General features: G+C 42.4%; 1 protein-coding gene across 3 annotated transcripts in view; it reads left to right on the top strand.

Annotated features, from left to right (window-relative positions):
- The window catches only part of PRDM2 (PR/SET domain 2), a 501039-nt gene that overhangs the window by 308453 nt on the left and 165618 nt on the right, over window positions 1–26968 (top strand). For all 3 annotated transcript variants that reach the window (XM_069240785.1, XM_069240786.1, XM_069240787.1), the window contains one exon: window positions 19023–19140. In XM_069240785.1, coding sequence (XP_069096886.1) covers window positions 19023–19140 — 118 coding nt within the window. The remainder of the gene's footprint in view (window positions 1–19022; window positions 19141–26968) is intronic.

Here is a 26968-nt window from a genome sequence, read left to right as displayed (position 1 = left end):
CAAAAACCTCCAAGCTCCAAAAAGCCTGTCCTCCAGTATTCTCCAGCTCCAAGAATGATGTCCTCTCTTTGCTGTGCTGCTGAGGCCTTCCTGTGACTGCCTGCCTCTTTCTCTGGAATCCAAGCCTGGATACCACCAACCTGGTCCACGGGTCACAACAGCAGGCAGACAGCTGAGGTTCCCATTGCCTCCCGCGTGAGGTTCCAACACAACTTCACCCCTATGCACCTGGGCTCCCTGGTGTAGGTACTCCACTGTTCTGGGCATCCACGGGTGGGGCACTATCCAACCTCCCTTGTTCCAATGGGTTTCCTCGGGGTCCTCTGGGAAGGGTCCTAAAATGCGAAAACTCCAATGGACTGCCTCACTCTAGCCTATGGACACTAACCCGAGATTTCTATTCTGCACACAGGTGCCTGTGAAATGCTACCTACTTACCTTTGGTTTGTTAGTACTTCACCATTCCTATGGGTCCTTGAGTGGTAGTGTGGGTTAGGTGAGGTCCTTCCCTGTGTGTACTTCACTGACTGACCTGTGTGGTTTTTCAGCCGCTTTGCACCCTCCTTGAAATGCCTTAGCAGCTCTCCACATCTACCCCTATGAGAGGTCTGGTTATCTAGAGCTGCCTACACTATCACTGAGGGTTGCCTGGACAGTACAGGGTGCCTCACCTATAGGTGTACACCATATACTGAGCCAGCCTCCTGCAGACAGCATTTTCAGTTCAAAATGCTTCCATTCGGGGTGCTATATTTAAGTTAAATGAAATCTACCTACATTATTTTAAACTAAAGCAACCCATAAAGGTTAGCCACCGCTTTTCGGGGTACAAAACTGATTTACAGTCTATGCCAAGTATGTGTATTACAGCCACATATGCCATCAAACCGAAAATGTTACTTACCCTGTAGGCATCTGTTTGTGGCATATAGTGCTGTAGATTAGCACACGCTCACCCTCCTCCCTGGACACCTGTGTTGATTGTGATTATGTACTTTACACTATTTTCCATGGACATCTCATTAAAATACATCATCCTTTACACTCCATCATCAGACGCCAAAGAAAAACAATCGTAACAATGGAGTCGAGGACCATGTGCAATACCAGCAAGTGGAAGAGTCACTATACTTCAAGACTCAAAAGACTTCTTTGAAGAAAAACAACTTGCACGCTTCCGAGCCTAAAACTAGATGGCAGGCGTATGCTAAACTTGTGCATTTACAGCACTACATGCCACAAACAGATGCTTACTGAGTAAGTAACATTTTTCTTATTAGGTGTTGTTACTTCTGGGTGGGATGCAATGGTAATTCATGATGAGGTGAATGAGTAACTGGCAGTCCACTACATATCAGGTCTGTCAACCCTCTTTCCATCTTTAATCTCTTCAGAACGTATTCGTTAGAAAGAGGCAGCATTGAGGTCTTCATGCGCTTGTTGTGACATCTATCTATTATTGAAAAAGGAACAGCAAGGCCAATCTGTCCCTGCAGTCCGGTAATGAGGATTGACAAAACAGTCTCCTTCAAATGACATAGCTTGCCACCCATCCGGAGACTGGTGCAGTAGGCCACATCTACCCGCCTATAAAAGAGATATCCCTTGCTTAGCTGACCTATTGTATCTCTCACTTTTCTTGGCAGAGCCAATTTCTAAAGTCAGCACAGCTATCCCTATTTTGCCACATTATCCACTACTGGCAGATTAAACCCTTGCTTAGCTGCTGATAAACCCTTTATTGTAGACAGCAGAACTACCACCCATTTGCCAAAATTAGCACAGCTGCTCCCTAACTTGCAACTGACTCACCTTTGGCAGATTAGACCATTGCCTAGTGGGCTCTTATCTTGCTCAGAGCAGAAAGAAAAGCTATCCCTCAGCTGTCACAGATATCGGCACTAGCCATCTTTTGCCCCAGTCAGAAGAGCTATCCTTCAATTTCCACATAGGGTAGAGCTACATCTGACCTTGGCAGATTAATCAGTTTTTCCACAATTGATATCTTGCCCTGCGTTAACAGTGGTGCTGTCACTCACATTAGATCTACTTCTCACCTTCTACAGTCCGCTCATCTATCCCTAAACTGCCATATACAACTGAGCTATATCGCACCCGATAGATCAAGCTCTTGCTTAGCTGGATGATTTCTTGCTCAGTGAAAACTGCAAAGCTGTCCTTCAGCTGTGCCAGCGGAAGGTATTTTTGGCTGTCACATACTGCAAAGCTATCTTATAGATATCAAAACAATGCTCTGCTCTTTAGTTCTATCCATAGGTGAATGCACACCTAATTTTCTGAAGGTCTAGGGTCTGCATGGTTTTCCGCCAGCGTCAAACTGCCCTTTCAGTTAAACTATTCAACCACTCAGTGATAAAACAGTATATATGAATATTTGAACAGACAGACCGAAGATACAGAGAGTGAGATCGAACAGCCAGATAAACAGATAACTGATACAAAACCATGGTACTTGGGTAACAACTCTTTCATTTATTGCTATCTCTATTTAGTATTTTTTTAAATATTTGATGAAAAAACAGTCAACACTTGTTTCTCTACACAGCCACTTACTCCAAACTATAATACCACAGGCACATTGAAAAAAATCAAATACATTCTTAAATTTACTAAATAAGTATCTAAAGAAGCACTGCAGTCTACTGGGCCAGATTTAGAGTTTGGCTGAGAGTGTACTCTGTTTCAACAGTGACAGAGTACCCTGTTTGCCAAACACCTGGTGCGCCTGCCCAATTTTGAGCTGGGCAGGCAGCCATGTTCATACCGATAGAGTAAGGTGTACTTCATTGGTGTAAACTTTCCTCCAACAGCCGTAGGGCCGTCGAACTTAAGGCATCCAACCATCTGCCCTATTTATAGTGGGTGTTCAGCTGTTTATTTTGTTGTTGTTTTCTTTGTTTTTTCACTGTTCTTCAGCACTAAGATTATCCTTTTTACTTTGGAAAAATAAAACTTTTCAATTGCGTATTATGATATACCGTGATGGCCATTCATACAAACCCATGGAGTTCACGCGGGACAACAGTGAGCTCAAAATTTGGCAGGCGCCATAAAGGCAAGGGGGCAAATGTAAATTCCCTGCCGCCCTGACTGCCCTTACTCTGTCCACCAAAGTCTAAATTGGACCTTTATCAATATAAACATTGATTACTTATTGTAATTAAATTTGAAGTTAAATCTAGTACTTGCATTCCAAACTCTAGTGTTTGAATAGAACCAATTCATTGTTGAACTATTTGCTTTTCTTCATAAATACTACTTTACGCAGTCGCTTATATTAGCAAATTATTTCCTGTAATAAGCATTTGATGAACAGTAATTATTGTGTTTGTAGTGTACATTAGGACATGGCATACACATAGTTTCAATAGAAACATTACTTCATTTTATAGTGCACAGGATGGAAAAGGCAAAGAAAAATTAGCAACGAAGGAGAAAAAGAAAATCAGTTATCAATTTATTTCTAACTTTAACTTGTTAAAAAATCACATTTTAGTAAAGAACTGTAACAGTGAATAAGACAAATAACTTAAGTATATATATCAGTCTGTACCTGATGAGCAAAATAGTTGGGACATATCCAGCTAACGAGATTTCTATAATAATTGTATTTTACTTGACTATTGTGCTGATCCTTGCATAATGAAACTGAGTCCCATCTGTGGCTCCTCCATGTTTGGCTATTAGCACTTGTTTATGCCGGTTTTGGATTAAATGCGTATGGGATAGGTCCTGAAAGGTCTTTATAAGCATGATCCGAAATAAATGGTTTCAGTAATCATGGAAAAATTAATTTGTAATCCTAATGCCAAAGAATATAGGTTTTCTCCTTGTCTCATGGGCATGTGTAATCAGGTAACTATATTTTAGGTCCAAAAATGTAATTTGGAATTTGTTACATTTTGAGATTGAATGGTGATATCAAGTCATGCCCATGTCATCTAAGTATTTGCTATTGATGACTTTAGATAGTAAACATATATATGCTAATGGTTAAAGATATTGTCACTGTTTCAAAATAATCAATACTAAATTGTTGTTGAATTTAAGACTCAACTTATGCTTGTTTTCAATACTAGGAAAATATAAAGCAACTTCAAGGATGTTTGATATTTGTGAGTTGCCCAAACAAAACAAAAAAAACTGTCTAGATTGTTATAGCAAAGATGAATTTAATAAGAAAATAACAGAAAGTGAGAAGGAGAATCTTGTGCACGTAATAAATCCCTCCCTTCCAAAAACAATCATATCCCCACTCTTTTATGGGATCTCTCTGCATTACTTTCTATGTTTGTACTCATGAGCCAAGCGAGTCTCTATTGAAGGATTCATGTTCCACCCCCAGAATTTATTGCTTACAGGGTGCGCATCTTCAGTCCAGTTCTTATCATGGAATGTAGCAGGCTTACAAGAAGAAAAATTAAATCTTGTCAATTTGATGTTTTGCGTTTGCAGGAGATCTGGAAAATTGAACCAATATTTAGATTTGGCTATTTGAACTGCAATATTGATGCTATTCCATCTAAAGTTGGCATCCGCCTCTGGTGGCTTAATAATTTCGGTTGGGATGTCTCTAAATCTGGTTATTATAACATTGCCGTTTGATAGCTTAGATATAATTTGGTTGACCATTAGTGGAAGCAACAGCCTTACGATAAATCTGTATAATGTTTACAATAGTTCTGTGCAAAATAATAACGAACCCCAACACTAAGTTTACTTCTTTTTTTTAAAAAAATCTGTTTTATTTTACTCATTACAACATATCCAACCGATGCAGAACACTGGATGCACGTTATACATGTACATACATAATAGCAAGGATTAATTGAGAAATTGTGGGGGGGTCGGGTGGGGGGGGTAAGGGAGGGAGGTCCAGGTTTCCATGGGGCCAGTTACTGTCTATTGATATATCATCATCCTAAACAAGTGCATATTCTAACATTGACATAGAGCTAATTGCGGTTAGTATCAGTAATCCAGAAAGTGTGTGTAGTATCAACCAGTACAATCCTAGTTGTGATGATGCAATACCGTCCCTGTTCTGCCCAGGTGTCTGGGTTGTGGGTACATTAGCCTATCTTACATTGCTACCCGGACGCTGGCTGTCGGTGTGCAAAACGACATGTCACGCCTCTATGTGTAATATGGTAGCCCATAATGGGGCAGTGGGTGTAAGTTTTACAAGTGTATATGCCACTTGCGGGAGGGCGTGCTCATGTAGGGCATTACTGAAGCGCTGGTTGTTACCTGTGTTGATGGTGTTCATTGTGATTTTTTTTGGGGGGGGAGGGGTGTAAGTTGTTTTTGGCTTCGGTCCAGGCAGTGTTGGTGTCCTAATTTCTACGTCCCGCTGCAGCCATGCCCCTGTGGCTAAGTGAGCGAAGTATCTGTGCCTCGGCCCCAGCCCACTGCAATAACCCTCTTAACCATTTATTTTAGTCTGGAGTAGTTGGTGCCTTGCATTGCATTGCTTTGAGGTATTTGAAAGGACAAAGGCCAGGTCTATGAACCTATGTGACTGTTTGTCTCCCTTGGTGTTAGCGCGAATACCTTATAGCAGGACTCAGGAGTGGGGAGCAGTGGCTGGTTTGTCAGTCCCCCGTTAGTGTAGTGATTTCATGCCAAGCCCGTTGCATAGGCGGATAAGTCCACACCATGGGGTAAAAAGTGGCTTCCTGATTTCCGCATCATGGGCATTCATAGGATGAGTGGGGGAACATGCAGTAGATCCGGTGAGCGGACAGGTACGCTTAGTGTAAGTAATTAAATTGAGTGAAGCGGAATCCTGGGTTGCGGGACACATACTTCACCTGTTGGAGCGCCCTGGATGTTGCTGGCTCCGTGTTACCATTCCACCTTGTGTAATGTTTGAGCTGCTTCATGGCGCAATAAGTTAGGAACCATCCTGTGCTTATATTGTAGGTGTTCTCTATATCTACGTATGACAGGAGCAAGCCATCCCTAAGAAGGTCTCCTATTGTTTTCAGTCCATCCGCCACCCCGGTCACAATGCATGGTGTGTGTTCATGTCCCTTGTGCCCTGCATGCCCAACAGCGGGTTCCTGGGGGAATAAGGCAGTGTTGGGCTCCTGTTCCATACAAATCTATGTCAACATGTCCGGGCTATATCCATCAGGTTATTGCCACGTAAGGGAGGGCATGTATGTTCTGTCAGCCATGTCAGCACGTCCGTACGACCCAGTCTGTCCTGCACCATTATCTTCTCTGCTGTGGGGGTTGAACAAAGCAAGGTGAATGGCCATTATAGCTGCGTTTCTGCATAATATAATTAAAAATAGGCATTCCTAGTCCTCCTTCCTCAAGCGGTTGATGCATAGTGGCTAGGGCGACCCTACGTCAATTACTCCCTAATATTAATTATAACATCAGTCGGTTAAATAGTTGGAAGAATGAGCGGGGTAGCACCAGTGGGAGTGCTGTGAAGTAATGGGGTGTATTATCATCTTTGCAATTGCCACACGTCCTAGGGGTAATAGTAGTAATGAGCCCCAGAATGGTAGTGATCCGTGAATCGAGCGTACCGCCCATCCTAAGTTACCTTCCCTGAGGTCCTCTGTGGTGCGATATATTTGAATGCTTAAATATTTGAGGGTGAGATGACACCATGACAGTCAGTACATCGGGAGTGCCGGCCTTAAGTGTTCCGGGACAGTTGCCAGTGGGAACAGACATGACTTTGCCTAGTTCACCCGTAGACCGGATAGGTCCCCGAACAGATCAAGTAGTTGCATGACCTCCGATAGTGTGGACGGACTAATGCGTCATCGGCGTAAAGAGAGATTATATGGGGGATACCCAATTCCAGGATAACCCTTTGCTGTGCTCATAACCGAAAGTATGCTGCCAGGGGCTCGATTGCTATCGTAAATAATAGTAGCGATAATGGGCATCCATGTCTAGTGCTGCGGTAGATTGGAGAGCTCTCAGAAATGACTCTGCCTGTTTTCACACGGGCTGTGAGGTTAGAGTACAACATGTTAATCCAGTCAATGAAGCCTGTGCCAAAACACATGTATCGTAGTGTCTTCTTTAAAAAGGAGCATCCAAGAGTGTCAAAGGCCTTTTCACTGTCCAGTGACATTGCTGATCTGCTGTGCTCCCCATCGGGGGTTCCATTCAGTAGGCGCAAGAACCTTCTGATGTTCAGGAAGGTGTTTCGTCCCAGGAAGAAGCCCCATTGGTCCTCATGAATCAGATGGCAAATTATTGGGAGTAATTGGTTGGCAAGCACTTTGCCCAGTTATTTACAGTCACATCCTGCGGGTCGCTGCCTGGTTTAGGTAGGATGAGCGCTTCGCATTGAGATTCTGTGAGACTGCCCCGCTGTTTCGCATCTTGCAACACCTCCAGAAATGGTCCAACTAAGAGAGCAGAGAAAGCCGAGTAATACTCAGCTGGCAGCCCGTCAGTTCCGGGTGCTTTATTGTGGGCTAGTTGGCGCAGTGCGGTCCGGATCTCTTCTATGTCAACGCTAAGTTTACTTATTTATCACTTATCTGAAAGATCATTTCAACTATCCCTTTTGATTGCTGGAGATTTTAATATACATTTGATCCAATCAATGTCTTTGCCTCTGTTATGTATATGGAAGACTGCGCCAGTAGCACTCAGAAGCTGGATGCCAAGCCTCTTCAGTCTTGGCCTGTTTTAGCTATGCAACTATTATCCATTATTTTAACCTATGCCTGTAATGGTAGAACTAAATCTGACAGGGTCCAAGCATTTACGTTTGCTACAGGGGATTGTCGTAGCAGAAGTGGCTACATTAGAAAGAAAATTGAATTATGGCACACTGTAGTAGACTTTGAAATATTTTACGGCTCTGACAGTGACCACAGTGCATTAAATCTAATACAGAGGGGCAATATGTTTGCAAATACTGGCAATATATGTAAACATTCTGAGGTAGTTTTGTCTCATGGGAACAACAGGAAATCTGTTAAATGGTCTAACTTGTTAACTGAATACCACTAGTATCAGTTTAACAGAATCTGTGTTCCATATGAGAATCCCATTTTAGAATTGTATACTGCCTTATTGAGGGTTTTGCAAGATGTGTGTACATGGAAATTGCCTCCTCCAACTCACCTGCTCTCCAGTTTTCACCATGGTTTGCCAGTACATGCTATGAGGCCAAAGATACACTGATTAGGGTCATTAAATCAGGAGCTTGTGAGGCAGCCAGGGAAGCGAGATCCCAGTTTAAACAAACTGTGACCTCTTCCAAACAAGGTTGGCTTGATTCCAGTCGGATTAATCACATTGCGGCATCTAGACATACAGACACTGTAGCTTTCTGGCAAATTATAGCCCATGGGCAGCTTAAGCAATACTAGTCCCTCATAGTTTTTTGTTCAACCTCATCAGTGGGTCAGTCATTTTACATATTTTTATTCATCCAACAGATTAGAAACCGTTGCACCATCAGCAATTAAGACAGTCACTCAGAGACCAGCGTGTGCCCCTATTTTAACTGGTGATTGCCCTATGGTCTATGGCCCTCTTAAATTCTCTTTGGATGATATTTATAAGGCCATTCAATGTCTTTAGCTCGGTAAAACCCATGGTCCTTATAGGATTTTAGGTGGTTTATTTTGCTGTGAACCTGCTGAGTGGGGCCTTTACATTAATTTATTGTCACAATATTATGGAAGGGGAAAGAATTCCTGGTTCCTTGTGTGATGCTGAAATTATACAGTTATTTAAAAAAGCGTGACAGGGCTGTTTCTGGCAATTATCGACCTAATTGATAACCTCAACCTTTACTCTTTACTCGTACTTTTTAGATTTAATATGATCCATATTAGAGTGGCGTTCCCGATAAAAATGCGTGTGGGAAAAAACACTACCGCCATGCCCTTGCGATAACTTTTCGAAACAAAGCACTTGCCACTTTATTTTATTCTGTAAACTTTACTCAGTTCTCAGGAAATCCTTTCTATTACCCATTTTGCGTAACTTGAACACTTCTTCCTACAAAGAAGGATTGACTGGCATCCAAAGCCTCTCATCCAAACAAATGTGCATTTCTATTCTTAGTTTTATTAAATCCGCTATCACCATTCGAAACCGATATGAACTGGTAATGTGACCATTTATTAAGAGAAACTAGGCATTGTCGTATTACTATATTGTCTTATTATTATATATGCTTTTATAAGTATTAATTATCTTAGACTGTTTTAGTAAGCTTGGGCGGTAAGCTTAGATTTAATAGATTTGCTTTTGATGTATGCAATAAGTATTGTATTTGATGATGACTTTTATGTATGCATGTGTACTTTTATGGCAAAACGCCGAATAAAGTTATTTTGACTGACTGACTGACTGATAACCTCAACCTCCAGAAAGTGCACTAAGTTTTAAACAAACTGCAAGACTGGATAGGAGAATCTCAAATTCTCATCCCCTTACAGGCTGGATTCTGTCCAAAGGTCAGCACAATTGACCAGATTTTTCATTTTAAGCTTATCATGTGGAAATATCTACTGTTTACTAAGGACCACCTGTATGTGGCCTTAGTGGACCTAACAGCTGCACTTGATCTTGTCCCTGGGCAATACTTATGGTCTACTTTCAGGGCTATGGGATTTAATAAAATATCTACTTGTCCATTGGACAGGTTGTGTCATAAATCTACTTGTCCTGTAAAAAAAAACCCAAAAAACTCTTGTCCCATTGGTGCCATGTAGTGCGGCGACAAATTATAGAAACAGTCTAATTCCTAAGAGCTCAGATAATAACCTCTCTGATTATGTCAGCGCTCATAATATAGTCAGGTTTGAATACTAGCAGTTCTCTTATTTTGTCACCTTTCCGCAGATCTACCTACAGGAGTTGGAGGTAGCTGTAAGCAATAGTTCCAGGGTTGGAATGCCGTTTTGAGTTTGTGCAAGCCCACTAACTTGCATGATTTTGGGTTTACACCAGCTCTTCTCTAATCTTATCCCATACTGAGAAAGGTTAGAAATTTACTCCTGACAGTGGCAGAAATAAAACTTCTTCTAGGGCTGGGAAAACAATGGTTAGAGGAAAAGCGAACTTGTGAACAAACTGTGGGTGTGAGACATTACAAAGTCGTCACCAGAATCCTCCAGGTGGGCACTAGTCCTCTCGTAGTTTTTGCACTAAGTCACTATTATATGCGCTGTTTGGTCCCAGAGGAAGAGGCTTAATCAGTCATTATGATTTTTTTTTATAATCAATTGGGCATTGATATCTTAAATTGATTTAGCATACTTGGCTCAGGGTTCCCTTCTGTATGGTCGTATGAATCTTATATGCTTGAAGTATTATACGTGCAATACTTTTAGATGCTTTTTACTTAAGTATTGTATTTATCACTGTTTTAAATAATGTTCTGTATCATTGCAGTTTTTTTTATATATGAATATCGTTATAAAGCTGTGTAAGATGAATTGTAATTTATGAAGTATTTAAGGTGCTTGATCCGGAAATAAACTTATTTTGATGATGAACAGAAAGTGCTTGTGATGTTTTGTTGAAAATAAATGTAAATAAATTGGGGGGTAACTAATGCTGGGAACCTGCAGGTAAATTACTCAAAAGTTAAAAAGGTATTGTTCATGAAGTGTAAGCTTATTAATTCTGATAATTTCATTTCAAAGACTCTCCTAACATCATACAACATCTTCCTATGTAGGGAGTATTTACACCCTACAAACCAAGACTAGAGGATCACTTATATATTGTAATTGCTGTGGCGATCAGATGCTTTACATAAGAAATGTTCTTGTGCTTGTTGGTACTACTTTGGGTTTAAAATACCATTTATCAACCAGGCGTTTGCTGCAGAAAATGCTGAGTATTTGGCTTTGAGGACTCGTCTGGGACAATTATATTTTTGGATACAGGTAGTTTTTATACAGGTTTGAAGCTTTGAAAGTTTTTTTATATTTGAATTAAATACATTCCTAGCTGTTTAGGTGTAAAGCAGGAAGAGGTTGATATTCTGCCATAATCTACAGAAATGTGTGGCAGTGACTTACTCTTTGTTTAGATTTTAACTCTCTTACTGCGACAGGCATTGTTTGAGCTGATATAGGTTTGTAAAATATAATGCAGTGCATAATGTTTAATTTACTAAATATATTTGATCTTTGGATAAATAATTGTTTGCCCATTCTATTGAGCTTTGCCCTGGTTCCTCTTCCCTATTCCATATTTTGTGTATTTTCATCTTTTCACATTTCCCTATTCCTTTCATTTTAATTAAAGTATTTGTTCTGAAAAAATGAGCTTCTTACTACACTGCTTACTGTCATTCCGCTCCTCCACAGTAGGCACCCTAGAAGCACACTTCAGCCAATTATTCATTTTTAAATCTCTAGGTAGGTCCCTGTGTATCCTTCTCATTTCTTCTGAATCAGCTTCTCCACCCTCACATATACTGTGCTGCTTGTGAAACTGAGGGCCTCATTACGAACCTGGCGGTCTCATGACCAGGTTTGCGCTAAGGGTCGGACAGCGCCATATTACGACTGCAGCGGTTGCACCAGGATTAGTCATCCTGGCTATCTAGCAGTCGTGGCGGTCCTAATCCGCCTGGGCAGCGCTGCAAGCAGTCCTGCCCTGGAGATTACGACTTCATTCTCTGCCAGTGCACTTTGTTCTCTGCCAGTGCAGTAGCCCCCCCCCCCCCAGCCAGTACAGTCTCAACGTTCACTGACGTCAGTGAACATTGTTAGGGTGCTGGTGCACCCTGTGCACCACAGCATTGCCACCGGCTCGATTACGAGCCAGAAAAAATGCTGCAGACCGTTTCCTGCCTCACCAGTAGCCGGAAACTGAGGTTTCCGCCCACTGACCCAGCGTGAAATTCATAATTGGCCTGGTGGGGGCAGCCACAGTGACTGCAACCTCCATGTCGGGATTTTGGCTGACTGGCTTTTTCGTCCTCTGAAATCGTAATAAGGCGCTGAGTCTGGTACTCATGTGTTCAAGGCATTGGAAAGTTGAAATTAATCCATACTCGGATATTGCCTGATATTATCCTCCCACACCCTTAGCACATCCCATGAAAGCAGGTGTGAATTTCACATAAAGGAAGTTATTTAGAGGTACTCCTATTTAAAAGTAGACAGTTATCTTGATTAACCCCTTGGGCGCCAAGGACGTAATGGTTACGTCCGTGGCTGCGGCGCTGAGACACGACGGACATAACTATTACGTCCTACGCCCCCACCCCTTCTAGGCCAGGGCTGGAAGGGGAATCACTTCCCCTTCCACCCCCGACACCCCCACCCAACCCCCAGTACCCCCCCCTGCAGTGACGTCTAATGACGCCCCACCGCAGATCAGAAGAGAAATGCCAAAGCATTTCTCTTCTGATCATGTGATGGCGGCATGAGATGCTTCAAAGGGAAGGTAAGGAATTTCCTTCCCTTTGAAGTCTCTCAGAGCATTTCAACAGCTGGATCGTGAAGCGAAACCTCTAGGCGCCAGTGATAATTTTTTTTGTTTTTTTTTCTGGTTTTTAGAGGTGGGGAGCAACCCCTTAGGCAAGGGTTGCTCCTAGGGGATAAATTATATTTAGCCTATTTCTGCCCCCCCTTGGGGGCAGATCGGCCTATTTTTATTAGGCCAATCTGCCCCCAAGGGGGGCAGAAACCACTAGTTACCAGGGATTTTTTCTTTTTTTTGCACCAATTTCACGCAGGGGAGCGACCCCTCAGGCAAGGGTCGCTCCCCTCGGGGGGGGGGGATTATTTTAGGGCATTTCTGCTACCCTTTGGGGCAGATCGGCCTATTTCTATTAGGCCGATCTGCCCTCAGTGAGCGCAGAAACCTCTTAGCCATGAGGGACTGGTGTGTGTTTATGTGTGTGTTTTGTTTGGGTGGGCAGCCCCTTGGGCAAGGGGGCACATTACTGTTGCCCATATCTTTCCCCCTTGGGGGCAGATCGGCCTATTTTTGGAAGGCCCGTCTGCCCCCAAGGGGGGCAGGAAGCCCACCAGAGACCAGGGAAGATTTTTTTTTTTTTCAAAATAAGAGGGTAGCGGTATGGCCATACCCCCACCCCAATAAATAGGGACAAAGTTGTTCTGCCCACCAGTGGGCAGATGGGGCAATTACCCCCCGATCCACACCCCAGGGGGCAGAAAGTCTGCTATATGCCAGGGAATAAAAAAAACAAAAAAAATAGTATGGTAGTGGCTACCAACCAGTATGGGCATGGTTATCCCCCCTCACCCCAACTGATTGGGGGAACAGTCTTTCAGCTATCCCCCGCACACTAAAACATCTTATCTAATGGCAAGCAGGAGGACATTTGATTATTTTGGGTTTTGGTTTTACATTTGGGCCATGAGAGCTTGGCTAACTCTCAAAATTGTCCCACTTGGAATGGTGAGGGCTGCACTTTTTGGACTTTGGGACTCTGCAATGTAGAAAAATCCACAAGACCTACATACATCTAAAAACTAAACATCTGGGTGAGTCTATGGTGGTGTTCTTCACATGCACCCGCACCATTTATTTTTACCCACATTTTTTCCACATTTTTGTGATGGAACCTTCCGGAATCTGGAGGAATACACAAAATTCCTACCACCCAGCATTGTCTCATCTATACTGATAAACATTCTGCCCCACTTGTTAGCCTAAAAATGTTTTTTTTTCAAACTGCCCTTTTGGACCTCAATTTCGGCGTTTTTGGCTCTCTCCTGTCACAGGCACTTGGCCCACCTACACAAGTGAGATATCATTTTTACCGGGAGACTGAGGGGAATGTAGGGTGGTAGGAAATTTGTGCTGGTGCGGTGATCCCACACAGAAATGTGGGAAAAAATAGATTTTTTTTTAGCTAAATTTGAGGTTTGCTGAGGATTCAGGGTAAGAAAACTTTGGGGGATCCACGCAAGTCACACCTCTTTGGATTCCCTCGGGTGTCTAGTTTTCAGAAATGTTTGGGTTTGGTAGGTTTACCTATGTGACTGCTGAGCCCAGGACCAAAAACGCAGGACGGGAGGCTTGGGGGAACGCTGGATGGAAGAAAATTTGTCGCTCCGAAATATGAGGAAAAAGTGTTTTTTGGGCGAAATTTTGAGGTTTGCAAAGGATTCTGGGTAACAGAACCTGGTGAGAGCCCCACAAGTTACCCCATCTTGGATTCCCCTAAGTGTCTAGTTTAAAAAAATGCACAGGTTTGGCAGGTTTCCCTACGTGCCAGCAGAGCTAGAGACCAAAATCTATAGCTTGCCACTTTGCAAAAAACACGTTAGATTTCAATGTAAAATTGTGATGTGTCCATGTTGCGTTTCCTGTCTCGAGCATTAGGCCTACCCACGCAAGTGAGGTACCATGTTTATCGGGAGACTTGGGGGAACACAGAATAGCAAAACCAGTGGTATTGCCCCTTTTCTTTCTCTCCTTTTTGTCCTTCCATATGTAAGACAGTGTGTAAAAAAGACGTCTATTTGAGAAATGTGCTGTAATTCACATGCTAGTAAGGGCACCCCAGAAATCAGAGATGTGCAAATAACCACTGCTTCTCATCACCTTATCTTGTGCCCATTTTGGAAATACAAAGGTTTTCTTGATACCTATCTTTCAGTCTTTATATTTCAGCAAATGAAATGGTCTATACCCGGTACAGAATGAAAACCCATTGCAAGGTGCAGCTCATTTATTAGCTCTTGGTACCTAGGGTTCTTGATGAACCTACAAGCCCTATATATCCCCTAAACTAGAAGAGTCCAGCAGACGTAACAGTATATTGCTTTAAAAAATCTGACATTGCAGGGAAAAGTTACAGAGTAAAACATTGAGAAAAATTGCTGTTTTTTTTAACCTCAACTGCAATATTTTTTTCATTTCAGGTGTTATTTTCTGTAGGAAAACCTTGTAGGATATACACAAATTACCCTTTGCTGAATTGAGGATTTTGTCTAGTTTTCACAAATTTTTAGCTTTCTGGGATCCAGCATTGGTTTCACACCCATTTCTGTCACTAACTGGAAGGAGGCTGAAAGCACAAAAAAAATGTTAAAATGGGGTATGTCCCAGTAAAATGCCAAAATTGTGTTGACAAATGGGGTTTTCTGATTCAAGTCTGCCTGTTCCTGATAGCTGAGAAGCTGGTGATCTTAGCACCGCAAACCCTTTGTTGATGCCATTTTCAGGGAAAAAACACAAGCCTTCTTCTGTAGCCTTTTTTTCTCATTTTATTTTTAAAAAACGAAATGTCCGCTGTATTTTGGCTAATTTCTTGGTCTCAATCAGGGGAACCCACAAAGTCTGGGTGCCTCTAGAATCCCTAGGATGTTGGAGAAAAATGGTGCAAATTTGGTGTGGTAGGTTATGTGGACAAAAGATTATGAGGGCCTAAGCGTGAACTGCTCCATATAGCCAAAAAAAGGCCTGGCACCTAAGGGGGAAAAGTCCTGGGAGCAAAGGGGTGCCGTTACTAAAATCAGGTGTTTAGCCTCCCTTGTTGTTGGGTTCACCTTTAGGAATGATTGAAGTTCATTTTTCCATGAAGGTGTAGCTTTTTTTTTCCACTACTGATATGTTACCTTTTATAGGTCTAAGTCTGTTAGACAGTGTATGCATTGCCTGTTACAAGACATATTGTAGCTCATCAAGAACATATAGGAGTTTGAATCCTGCCAAAAACGTATAATTAGTTGGCTTTCATTGTCACTCATTTGTCTTCTCCTGTTCCAGATTATCAGTCTTGTGTTTGTCCCTGACATGAAGCATTGCCTCTTTTCTTCTCTTTTGATTGGCTGACTTTGTGGCTTCTACTGCTTGCTTTTCAAGAATATCGTTTTTTCTTTTGTGTAATACACATGTGAGAGTGCATGCATTTTCAGTCTGTCTCCTTTGTGTATTTCTCTCTCCCTGCACTCTCTGGTGGTCTGCCATATGTCTGCAGCTCCCCGCCACCTCTCTGTTGAGCTCTCCAACGTGCTTCTCATTGCTTCCCCATCTCTGCCCTCATCACCTTGCATCTTGCTTTTTCCTCCGCTGCCGCTAAGTAGGTCTCAAAGTGGGACCTATTATCTTTGCTAGCACTTGTTCTGATAGCTGGCATATTTTAGGGGAGGTGGATCCCTTGGATATTAATAAGGGATGGTTGTTCGCTTTCCCTAATACTGATTGTTGTCACTTTGGAGTGCATCACCTTTGTCTTTCATGGGTATTCTCGTTTCTTCCCTTCAGAAGTGTCTTGGTTCCATGCACATCAGCCCGCTTTAGTGCCTTCTGTAGTGCTCACTACTTACATTGTGTTTTGAGGGCTATTATGACACGTCCATGGGAGGATGATGTGCACAGTTTTAATACCTCCGATAGATTTGTCATATGCTGGGGGAGCATGCCTGTATTTTTCTTACTGAACATGTAGGATATATTATTATTGGTCACATTCTTCTAGGTTATATTGTACATTGATTTATGTCTTGGTTATGTTACTCATAATTGTGTACAGTTGATAATTGGAATTTATATGCTAAAACATTAAAATGCTCTCTTTGAATTATAATTGTCAGTAGATTTAAATCTTATGTGCACCAGGCACTGTATTAGAAGCCGCCTAAAAGAACTTCCTAACGTCCTTTGTGAGAAATGTTAGACATCAGCTTAGATTGTTAATATATGCAATGGATGAGGAACTGAAGCTATACAACCAGTTATAGATTTTGCCAAGTGTCATAGTAGCTACTTTAGTCTTCCATTGGCCACATTTCAGTGTCTGCTTCTGGAATTCAATCAAGTACCACAAGCACTTCAATAATGCATTCTCCTATCAAATCAAATCTTTAAACACTAGACATCTTATGAAGTCTAGAGGCTCATAGTATGATTAATCAAACTCATTGTTAAGTGTTTGAATTCAGAGAAGAAAACAAAACTCATGAAAATGGAAGTAGATGACAAATATACAAAAACAATAAGCGATGGTGGAGGCTTGCTTTAATGTGTGTATGTGTGTGTGTGAGTAATCATCATTTGTGCATGCCTCTGTGTCCATATTAAAGATGGACTTATTGGCTTTACAAATGCTTGTTAATTAGTGCACATTGAGAGAGCCAGTATTCTCCTCATTAAGATTTTTGCAAGAAAGGCCAAATACAATGTAAAAAGAACAGAATAAATATTTCATGCATGAAATGTATAGATGGAATAGTGATTTCCTTAATGCAAATTCTCTGAATCACAATGACAAAATGCCATTTCTAATGTATGTAAATCTTAAATTAAAAGCTAGCACTTCCTGGTGGGTCGCAGATCGGCCTACCTTTTGAATATTAATGAGGTAGTTTGCAGTGTGTGACCTATTAGGAATGATAGACGTCACTGGGATGGTGGCCAGCTGGGGTCAGCAGACCACCACGTATGTGATTGCTTTTAAATAAAAGAATCTTTTTTTTCATTGTAATGCAGCCTGTTTTACTAAAAGAAAAACTGGATGTGTTTCAAAAGAAAAAAATAAACATTTAAAATCCATTTTTTAAGAACCAAACTGTGGTTCCTGGGACCTCTCCCTGCTTCTAAAAATATTTGTTTTAATATTCTCAAAGGTGGGGTCCCCATTTTTTGAATGTTTACCACCATCTTTCAGTAAATAAATGAATGTTTTGTAACCGTAATTTGGTCGCAAGACATTAATACATACCACAGTGAATCGGTATTTGGAAGGGACACCTTAAACTCGCCTCTTCCAAATACCAGTTCACAAACACAAAATGTGGTTGTATGTGTACTTACCAAAAACCATTTTTGTAGCTGCAAACGGCCCGAATTTAAGAGTCTGTAATGAAGTTGTCTTGAGTTATAAAATTTCCCTCAGGTGTTGCAGAAGTATGAGAAATTCCATATGAAACTGGTATGTGACTTTTCTTCAAGGTAACATATAAAGACTATTTTGTTTCACATACAGATAAGGACTAATCCTAAATTAAGTATTAAATTCGATCTTTTTATTTACCTTCCCTCAATATCTTCTTACCATCTCAAATTTGGATGTTTATTTGGTAGCACTTTCCTTCAGTGCTTCTGGAATCTTGAACTTCTCTTGAATTTACTTGAATGAAGCACTCTGGCTTTCCGAGTGATTTTGCTGCTCTCAGGCCTGTTTCCCTGGTATTGAGTTTCTACAGTATGTATCCTTATTGAGATGGATACAAAACATTTAGAATACTTTCTCTCTTGGCGTTCAGGTACACACAGATACCGGTTCTCACAGTGAGAACTGCAAATTATGCATGCAGGTCTCCTCGTAAAAAGAGTATCTGAGGCAAGGCGCAATGTATTTATTTAGCATAACAGTAATATAATTGTTTTGCCTGCATACTGACAGTGCACCTGAAAACAACTTTCCTTGCGGAGAAGCCTGTGTGCAACAGTGTCTGCATGCTGGAATGACTCTTCTCCAGCAGTCAGGTGCCACACACAGGTTCCCCTGTTGAGGAGGATGATATTTTACGGGCCATCTGCTGTCCCGAGACTGGGCAATACAGTAATTCAGTTAACATTAGGACAATTACATCCCTGCCCTCTGAGAGAGCTCCAGGACCAACTGTTCATGGTTTTGGCTAAATTTATTTTTTCCTCTTCCGTGCAACCGTGATTTAACTTTGCAGGTGAAAAATAAATAAATTATTTTGCCTATTCTGGTTTTACCCTGAACATTTCTCCAGCCCTTACCTGCTAGATCTGTCAGGTTTTGATCTTTCGAAGAAGCATTGCCCCAGTAGTTGATAGCGAGTCAAGGAATACGTCCTGCCTCGCTTAAAAAACAACAGGAATATGACTTTTTCTCAGTTGAAATGGCTTGTATGCAGAGATACTGCTGACTTGTGGGGCGAGGCTTGACTTTATTTTATTGCTATGCATCTTAATGACCTATAAGTCTCTGTAAAGCTCACTGATAGTACTCTCTAAACGTTTTATTCGATTTTTCTGCAGATCATATCAGTGTGTATAAACATAACCACATTTCTCACTTGCAGGATGGAGACACTGCTGTAGAGGAAGACGAGACATTGGCTGATGTACCGCAACATGTGTTTGACACTCTTCCTGATGAAGTGAAGCTTTTTCCATCTGCAGTTAATAAGGCCCGACTTGGTGAGTGGAAATATTTAAATTGCTAGATTAAATATTGTAACCTCCTCTGTTCGCCCTCCCCTAACCCTAACTGGTACACCGGTAATCCTATGGAATGTGCAGGATGATGTCATATACCTGCCTAGTTAGGGCACATGTTACCTACAAACACTTTCATCTTTTACTAGTAAAGGGTTAAACTTGTGGAATTTCCATGTATGTACTGTTTCTGTTGCATTGCTGGACTTGTCAAAAATCATTAAGTATGCTGAATATGTATAAAGTGACAATGGTTAAAGAAGAATTTATCCCTGCCCATAAAGACCCTAAGGTCTTTCTTTGCCATTTTTGTCAGAAATGATTTGTGTCTGCCAATTAAAAATTCCAATTCGAAATATGTGAGGCAAGCTGGATGTGTCAAGGTGACTCAAACGTCCATTCTGATGGACATGGTGCCCTGTGGGGCTGCTTTTCAGGTGGATGCTATGGAGAGCACCTCCAATCCACTTACTGAATGGGCCACATAAACGTGCACTGAATTTTGATTGCTGCAATGTGTTTATCCGGTGCCATGTTATATTTTGTGTTGGTGGGTTTTATACATAACTTGTTTATATTATATGCTTAGTTTAAATGTGGTGTAAAATGATTTGCATATATTGTACCAATACATTATGGTGTTGTATGTACTGCTGTAGTAGATATACATAGGTGTATATTTAGGTATCTTACATTGCACACATTGGGGTGATGACGATGTTGTCAAACTATATTTATGGGTATTGGGGTGTGCTTCTACACAGGCGCTGGAAAAGGGGTCTTTAGACAAGCATTGTGCTTCCTTTTTTTGCATTGAGATTAGTATCTGGCACGTCTTTAAAGAGCCACTTGCCACAGGAGCAGAATTTAACAAAGGTATACATCCAGACTGTCTCAAAAAGCCTACTTGATTTATTCCTTAAAATCCTGCATTACCTTGAATTACTATTTCCCTCCTTTATTTTGAATGCACTTCTGCTTACATACATGCCTCCTGTATATATGCTCTTAAATCTCAAGCCTGACTGTCATCAAGATTTTTTTAACTCATTTGCTTCTTACATAGCCCCTGCCCCCAATGATCACACCTGAATCACTAATGTACCACAAAGAAACTAATGCATGGAAAGGTTTCCTTTAGCTTCAAATAATAAATCCAATAACCAATGGACAGACCACTATCTTTGGGCTCTGGCGTAGCATGCCACTTGCTGCAAAAGTCCTTCAACACCTTGTAAGGAGTAGCAAGTGCCATATAAATGCAATTGAATTTCCATTCAGTCTCAGTATGGAACCAGAGGCATCTTGAGGAAGAGGGCTTTCCGGCTAATTGTCCCAAAACATGTAAAAGAGGAGGATGAGAAAGAGCATATTTCTTTTGTACTTCTCTGAATCATGAACTGTACAAAACACAAAAGTAAGAGAATAAGGCCACAGTACATTTTGTAAGTTAAAAAAAATCCCACATTCTCTGGTTCCTTGAAATAAAGTTCCATACTTGCTAGCCTTATGTAATCTTTGTGTTGAGAAATCAGTCTAAAGTTCTCTCACAAATTAACGCATCCTACTCAGGGCAGAAGAGAACCTGGAACCATCTCAAATTTTCTAACATCATAGTTGTGAGATCTATATTGTATGAAGGTAATAATTATTTCTTTCCTGGGCACAAGCTCTGTACTATGTGACCTCACCTGGAGCTCTTGCTGACCATTTTGCTCCACATGGCAATCCTGGTAAATGTGTTGGAATGCTCAACCATCAAGACTTCTTCCACATTGTCCTGCTTCTGGCTCAGTATCTCATGCCACCTCCCAGAGCCAGGTTTTCCTCACGGACTCTAGACCTAATCCTCGCTAGTCTCCAACACACACGGGGCACTCTGTCCCAGTGGTTGCAAGCACAACACCATGTGTCCAGGCCCAAACTACCTCTTGTTTTACATAGCAGTTTTGCCTGAGTGCTTAAAGATGCTGACACTGTCCAGCTTTGAATCTTGGCTCTGCTGAGCTCCTGTTAAGGATGGCCCTCTTGTGTAATGGGTAAGATGTATGTAGTGCCATCGAGCATGTCTGGGGTGCACAGTAAAAGCTGAGAGCCTTGCCTTCCACAAGAGTCCTTTGTGAGCCTTCTGCTTCTGAAGTACACTCTTTCTCAAAATCTTTGAAAAAATGAGAGGGCTGCTGCCTGTGCGTTTTCCTGTATATACCTTTGTGTCACTATTGGATGCCTGCCCCAGCTTCTACAAGTGAGGTATGATGCCTGAAAGGTGGGATCAGAGGAATAAAGGGAACTACTTGCATTTCTCGCTTCTAGGACTCTCACTGTCTCTTCATGTATTCATTGGGCTCCACTTTTTTTACATCTGCTCCTCTCTGACTCTTTCTGATGCCAGATCTGTTATTTGGTTGGCTCCGGTTCACTTTCCCTTTGTACGTCCTGGGTTCTCTTTCCTCCTCTTGCTCCCTAGGCAGTAAAACTCTTAACAGTGCATTACCAGTCATAAAATACACGGGAATGCTCTGATTTCCCTAATATCTATATGCACTGCAATATTAGGTTATTACCTCTTCGTGCACTCTGTTTCCACCACTACAGTCAAAGAGACTGTCACAGACTGCCATATGACACCAGGATAGATACACAAGAAACCACACACATATCCCCACCATACACACACACACACACACACACACACACACGTGCAGCTTCTTCATTCACCTGCCTCCAGCTCCGAGTCATACCTTTACACAACCCATTCTCATGAACCCGTAGTTGAAACAACATGCACTCTTATAGACAAGCCACTTAACACAGGCATGCATGTCACTTTAAATATACTAGAGTACAATTGCTACTAGAAGATGAAGACAAAAATGAATATGCCGTTTGAAGACTTTTATGAGATTGAGTTGCAGTTTTGTGGCCAAGAAAATGTATTCGTTTGTACAGAACAGGACACTATTCTCTCATCTCTCTGTTTAGAGCACATTCTTGTGCAGCATAACTACCTTATATTAGTTCTGTATTATTTTATGATAGTCAGGTGCGTCCATAGGTTTGAATTTGGCACTTGAGACTGTTGTTTAATTGGTGGTTAATTCTGCTCAATCTTTACTGGAGTAGTGTAACTTTCCAGAAGGTAAAATATACCTAGAAATTAAAAAGGTTGATGGTTTTAAGCCACCACAAAATCCATTCTTAAAAAGAAAGGATACAGTGCATCATTTCTTCATCTTTCCGCAAAAGCAGCAAGATATCCAACAAGCAATGGCAACACTAATTGGCCTTGATGTAAATGAAAATTAAATCAAGACCTCTATTAACTGTTATTATTTGATTCTTTAAATTTGTTTTGTGAACATTAATTCAGTCTTGACTCACGGCAAATGCTTACAAGTTCTTACATTTATTCTGTACATATGTTCTGTAAAGCAAACAGATTTTGGTCCGTAATTATATAACCCACATACATTAACACAATTAAAGGTTTAGACCCATACCCAAGTAGACACCAATGAATGGCATCATATTTGATGGAATGTCTGCAATGTAGAAATATTATTACGGGTACTAGAATGCACCCTTGTCTGAGGTTGTTCTTGATGTCTGTTCATTTTAAATATTCATATGAGCTTCTTAATAATCGTCTTATCCATCTGTCTGAATGGAGAGCTATTACTAGATCTAAATTAGATAGTATGCCCTGTTGTCCAGGTTTGACCGAGTAAGGAGTGTCTCCAGAATTATGAAAGCTGTACTAAAATCAGTATCACAGTAAACAGATTTTACCTTTTTTGCTGCATATTTATAAACGTGGTGTGCCCAAAGCCTTTGCTTTTCATGAGTTAACGGTGGTGTAAAATAATTTGAAAATATTTTACCGGCAGATCTCAAGAGGGTAACTTGTTTATAGTTATGGAGTGTAAGGTGACAGTTCAGTTCGAAAGTTGTAGTAAATGACTGCCTTGTCAAGAAGAAAGAACCTGTTTTAATTATTTGTCAAGACCGGAGGTGAATATTGTGCTCTGCTTTCTTTCTTAACTTCCAGCAGACTTCAACATTTTAAACATAACCTAACTTTCCCATCAGCCCCAGGGAAAGAACTACAGAAAAACAACCAATCAGTGAAGTGATTCTGATCGCCCCATAGAGGGCAGGGCACTTTTGGAACACGCAACACACGTCTCGTTGACTCTGCAGGGGAAGCGTGCCTCTTGAAACTGTCAAAGAGATGCCTTCCCCGCAGACACTTCTGACTGCCCGGAGCGCCTCGGAAGCCCTTACACCCCGATCAATGGTGGTGTCTTGTAACAGAAGGAAGCGGCGGCATCCATAACTCGTGTTGGTATTTGCGGGCATGCCATAACAGGAGCATGTAGTCCTTGGCCACTTCAGGGGCTGGGCCCAGGTGTAATTTTGCTTCCTGCATTATCAAACGGAGTGGGTCCCAGGGCTTGACCCAAAGTGCAGAAACAGTGCATCAGCTCCCCCTTTAGAGCCTGTGCTTTCCCAGTTTATCCTTAGTGTTAGAAATTGGGTCTTTGGTTGGCAGTCAGGTTACCCTGTGTGCAAGCAAGGACCCTTACTCTAGTCAGGGTAAAGGAGAATCACCCTTAGTTAACCCCTGCTCACCCCCTTAGTAGCTTGGCATGAGCAGGCAGGCTTAACTTCAGAAGCAATGTGTACAGTATTTGTACCAACACACAAAGTAATTCAGTGAAAACACCACAAAATGACACAACGCAGGTCTAGAAAAATAGAGAATATGTATCTAAACAAGACAAGACCAAAACGACAAAAATCCAACATACACAAGTCAAGTTATGAATTTTCAAAGAATTAGTGTCTTAAATCCTTTAGAAAACAGTGAGAACGTTGTTAGCGTACAAAAGTACCCAGGTAGCGTCAAAATAAAGCCATACGGGCGAGTGTGCATCCGAAAAGGCCAGCGATGCGTTGATTTCTCACTCGTGAGTGAGAGTGTGCGTCGTTCCTCCTCCGGTTGGGTCAGCGTGCGTCATTTCTTCTCTCCCGCAAGAGAACGATGCGTCAATCTGGACGGGCACCTCAGGTCCAGACAGGCTTTGCGTTGATTTTCCACGCCCAGCGATATTGTGTCGAAATCCGGTCGCACGGTGTCAGGAAACTGTGCTGTGTGGGGGCTTGTGTCATTAACAGCAGCCGCTGCGGGTGTTGCACGTCGTTTCTCCAGCCATGTTGCGTTGATCTCCCAGCTGCGATGCAGATGGACTGTCGATTTTAGCTGCGAGGCCGGTGGTGCGTCATTTTTCAGCCGCAAAGGAGGTGGTACGTCGAAAGATTCCCCGCACGGCGATCTTTGTGTGGATTTCTGGCCTTTTCCACCAGTTACATCTTTCAAGGGCCCAGAGACAGGATTGGGCACCACTTGGCAGGCAGGACTCTCACCAGAAAGCCCAAGTGCTGGCAGAGAGAAGTCTTTGCTTTCCCTGAGACTTCAACAGGAGGCAAGCTCAGTTTCAAGCCCTTAAAGATTCTTCACCAATGGGAAGTCACATAAAAGTCAGTCTTTGCCCTCTCTCATGTAGAAGCAGCTACTGCAGGCCAACCCAACAAAGCAAAGTCACAGGCAAAGGGGCAGTACTCCTCCTCCATCTTCTCCAGCTCTTCTCCTTGATAGAGGTTCCTCTTGGTTTCAGAAGTAATCTGTTTTTCAGGGGTTTTGGCTGCTCTTCTTATACCCCTTTCTGCCTTTGAAGTAGGCCTACTTCAAAGAGAAGTCTCTGTTGTTTTCAAGTTCCTGCCTTGCCCAGGGCAGGCCCCAGACACACACCAGGGGTTTGGAGACTGCATTGTGTGAGGGCAGGCACAGCCCGTTCAGGTGTAAGTGACCACTCCTCCCCTCCCCTTAGCCCAGATGGCCCATCAGGATATGCCGGCTACACCCCAGCTCCCTTTGTGTCGTTGTTTAGAGGAGAGGTGCAAACAGCCCTACTATCAAACTGACCCAGATAGTGAATCCACAAACAAGCAGAGTCACAGAATGGTTTAAGCAAGAAAATGCTTATTTTCTAAAAGTGGCATTTTCAAACACACAATCTCAAAACCAACTTCACTAAAGGATGTATTTTTAAATTGTGAGTTCACTGACCCCAAACTCCACATGCCTATCTTCTCCCAAAGGGAATCTGTGCTTTAATAATATTTAAAGGCAGCCCCCGTGTTAATCTATGAGAGAGAAATAGGCCTGGCAACAGTGAAAAATGAATTTGGCAGTATTTCACTGTAAAACACATAAGTATGTGTCCCACTTTTAACATACACTGCCCCTTGCCCATGGGGCTACCTGGGGCCTAGCTTAGGGGTGCCTTACTTGTATGGAAAGAAAAGGTTTAGGCCTGGCAAGTGGGTACACTTGCCAGGTTGAATTGGCAGTTTAAAACTGCACTCACAGACACTGCAGAGGAAGGTCTGAGCCATGCTTACAGGGCTACTAATGAGGGTGGCACAACCAGTGCTGCAGGCCCACTAGTAGCATTCAATTTACAGGCCATGGGCACCTCTAGTACAGTTTACTAGGGACTTACTGGCAAATCAAATATGCCAATCATGGATAACCAATGTACACATACAATATATACAGGGAACACTTACACTTTAACACTGGTCAGCAGTGGTAAAAGTGTCCAGAGCAAATAAAAACAGCGAAAACAGAGTCCAGCACACAGAAACAACCTGGGAAGTAGAGGCAAAAAGTTAGGGGAGACCATGCCAGTGATGCCAAGTCTAACACTTAGCTGTGAGCCTTATTGACAGGGAAGTTTCTCTCCCCAGACCTTGTACGCCCTACCTGCCACTGTGCCCTCCTGCACGTCATCTTATCTCTGCCCTGTAATCTCCACGGTACTACTATTCAGTGGTGTGATCAATTGGCCTAGATGTGTGTGTTTCTAGCGCCACGATCTGGCCATTAAGTCGCATGAGCAGCGCCTCATTCAGCTGGCTTACGTTTGCCCGGTCCCCATAAACCTCCCAAGACCTCAACCCCTACCTAAAGCCACATTGTTGGGCTTAGATAAGCAGGTGTAAGTGCAGGATAGAGTCTGGGGTGGATTTATCAACTTTTGACAGGGTTAAACAGGCGCTTCTGGAATACCCGACTTCCACACTCCTGAGTACCTGGGTCTTGCCTTTGGTGATGCAGACGATGACGACTCCAGACTGTGACACCCATATCATGTGGCAGCCTCTGCAAGAGCTGATCCTCTTCAGGGACCTGGGGAGCCTTCCGATATGTAAGATCTGGAGGACTTGGTCCACCCCCGCTCAGTGGAGTGGTTCCCCTCTGAGAAAATTGGCACCTACATGGCTAACCTCTGCAGAAAGCCTCTTGAGAAGTAGGTCCAAGCGAATCTCAGGGCAGAATGCCCTCAGCCCGCTCTGAAAGGCAGGGTAGCCTTGACTCCTGAGATAGATTCTCACAGGCCATGTTTGTCAAAAGTTCATCCGTGACCCCAAGAAAGTGATCAATGGGTCGTGGAAGTCTTGCCAAGACAAACTCCATTACATGGTGGGTCCCCTCACCACAATTCTGGAGCTCGCGGAGGAAGCTGGATTGTTAGGTACCATGCTCTCCCCTGATGTAGTCTCTGGATTGGCTTAGTGTGCGGTCATCTTTCTGGTACACTAATTGTGCCCTACCTACAGAGAGATGTTGTTCGCTGCTCATCAAGGCGGACCCTAAACTAGGAGGCTTTGCTTCTACAGAACCTGGAGTGATGGCGCAGGGGGCCTCTTTGGCAAGCCTTTTATGAAGGAGGGATTCATCTCT

Source organism: Pleurodeles waltl, chromosome 6, assembly GCF_031143425.1.
Source record: "Pleurodeles waltl isolate 20211129_DDA chromosome 6, aPleWal1.hap1.20221129, whole genome shotgun sequence".
Lineage (NCBI taxonomy): Eukaryota > Metazoa > Chordata > Amphibia > Caudata > Salamandridae > Pleurodeles > Pleurodeles waltl.
This window is presented reverse-complemented; position numbering and strand designations above follow the sequence as displayed.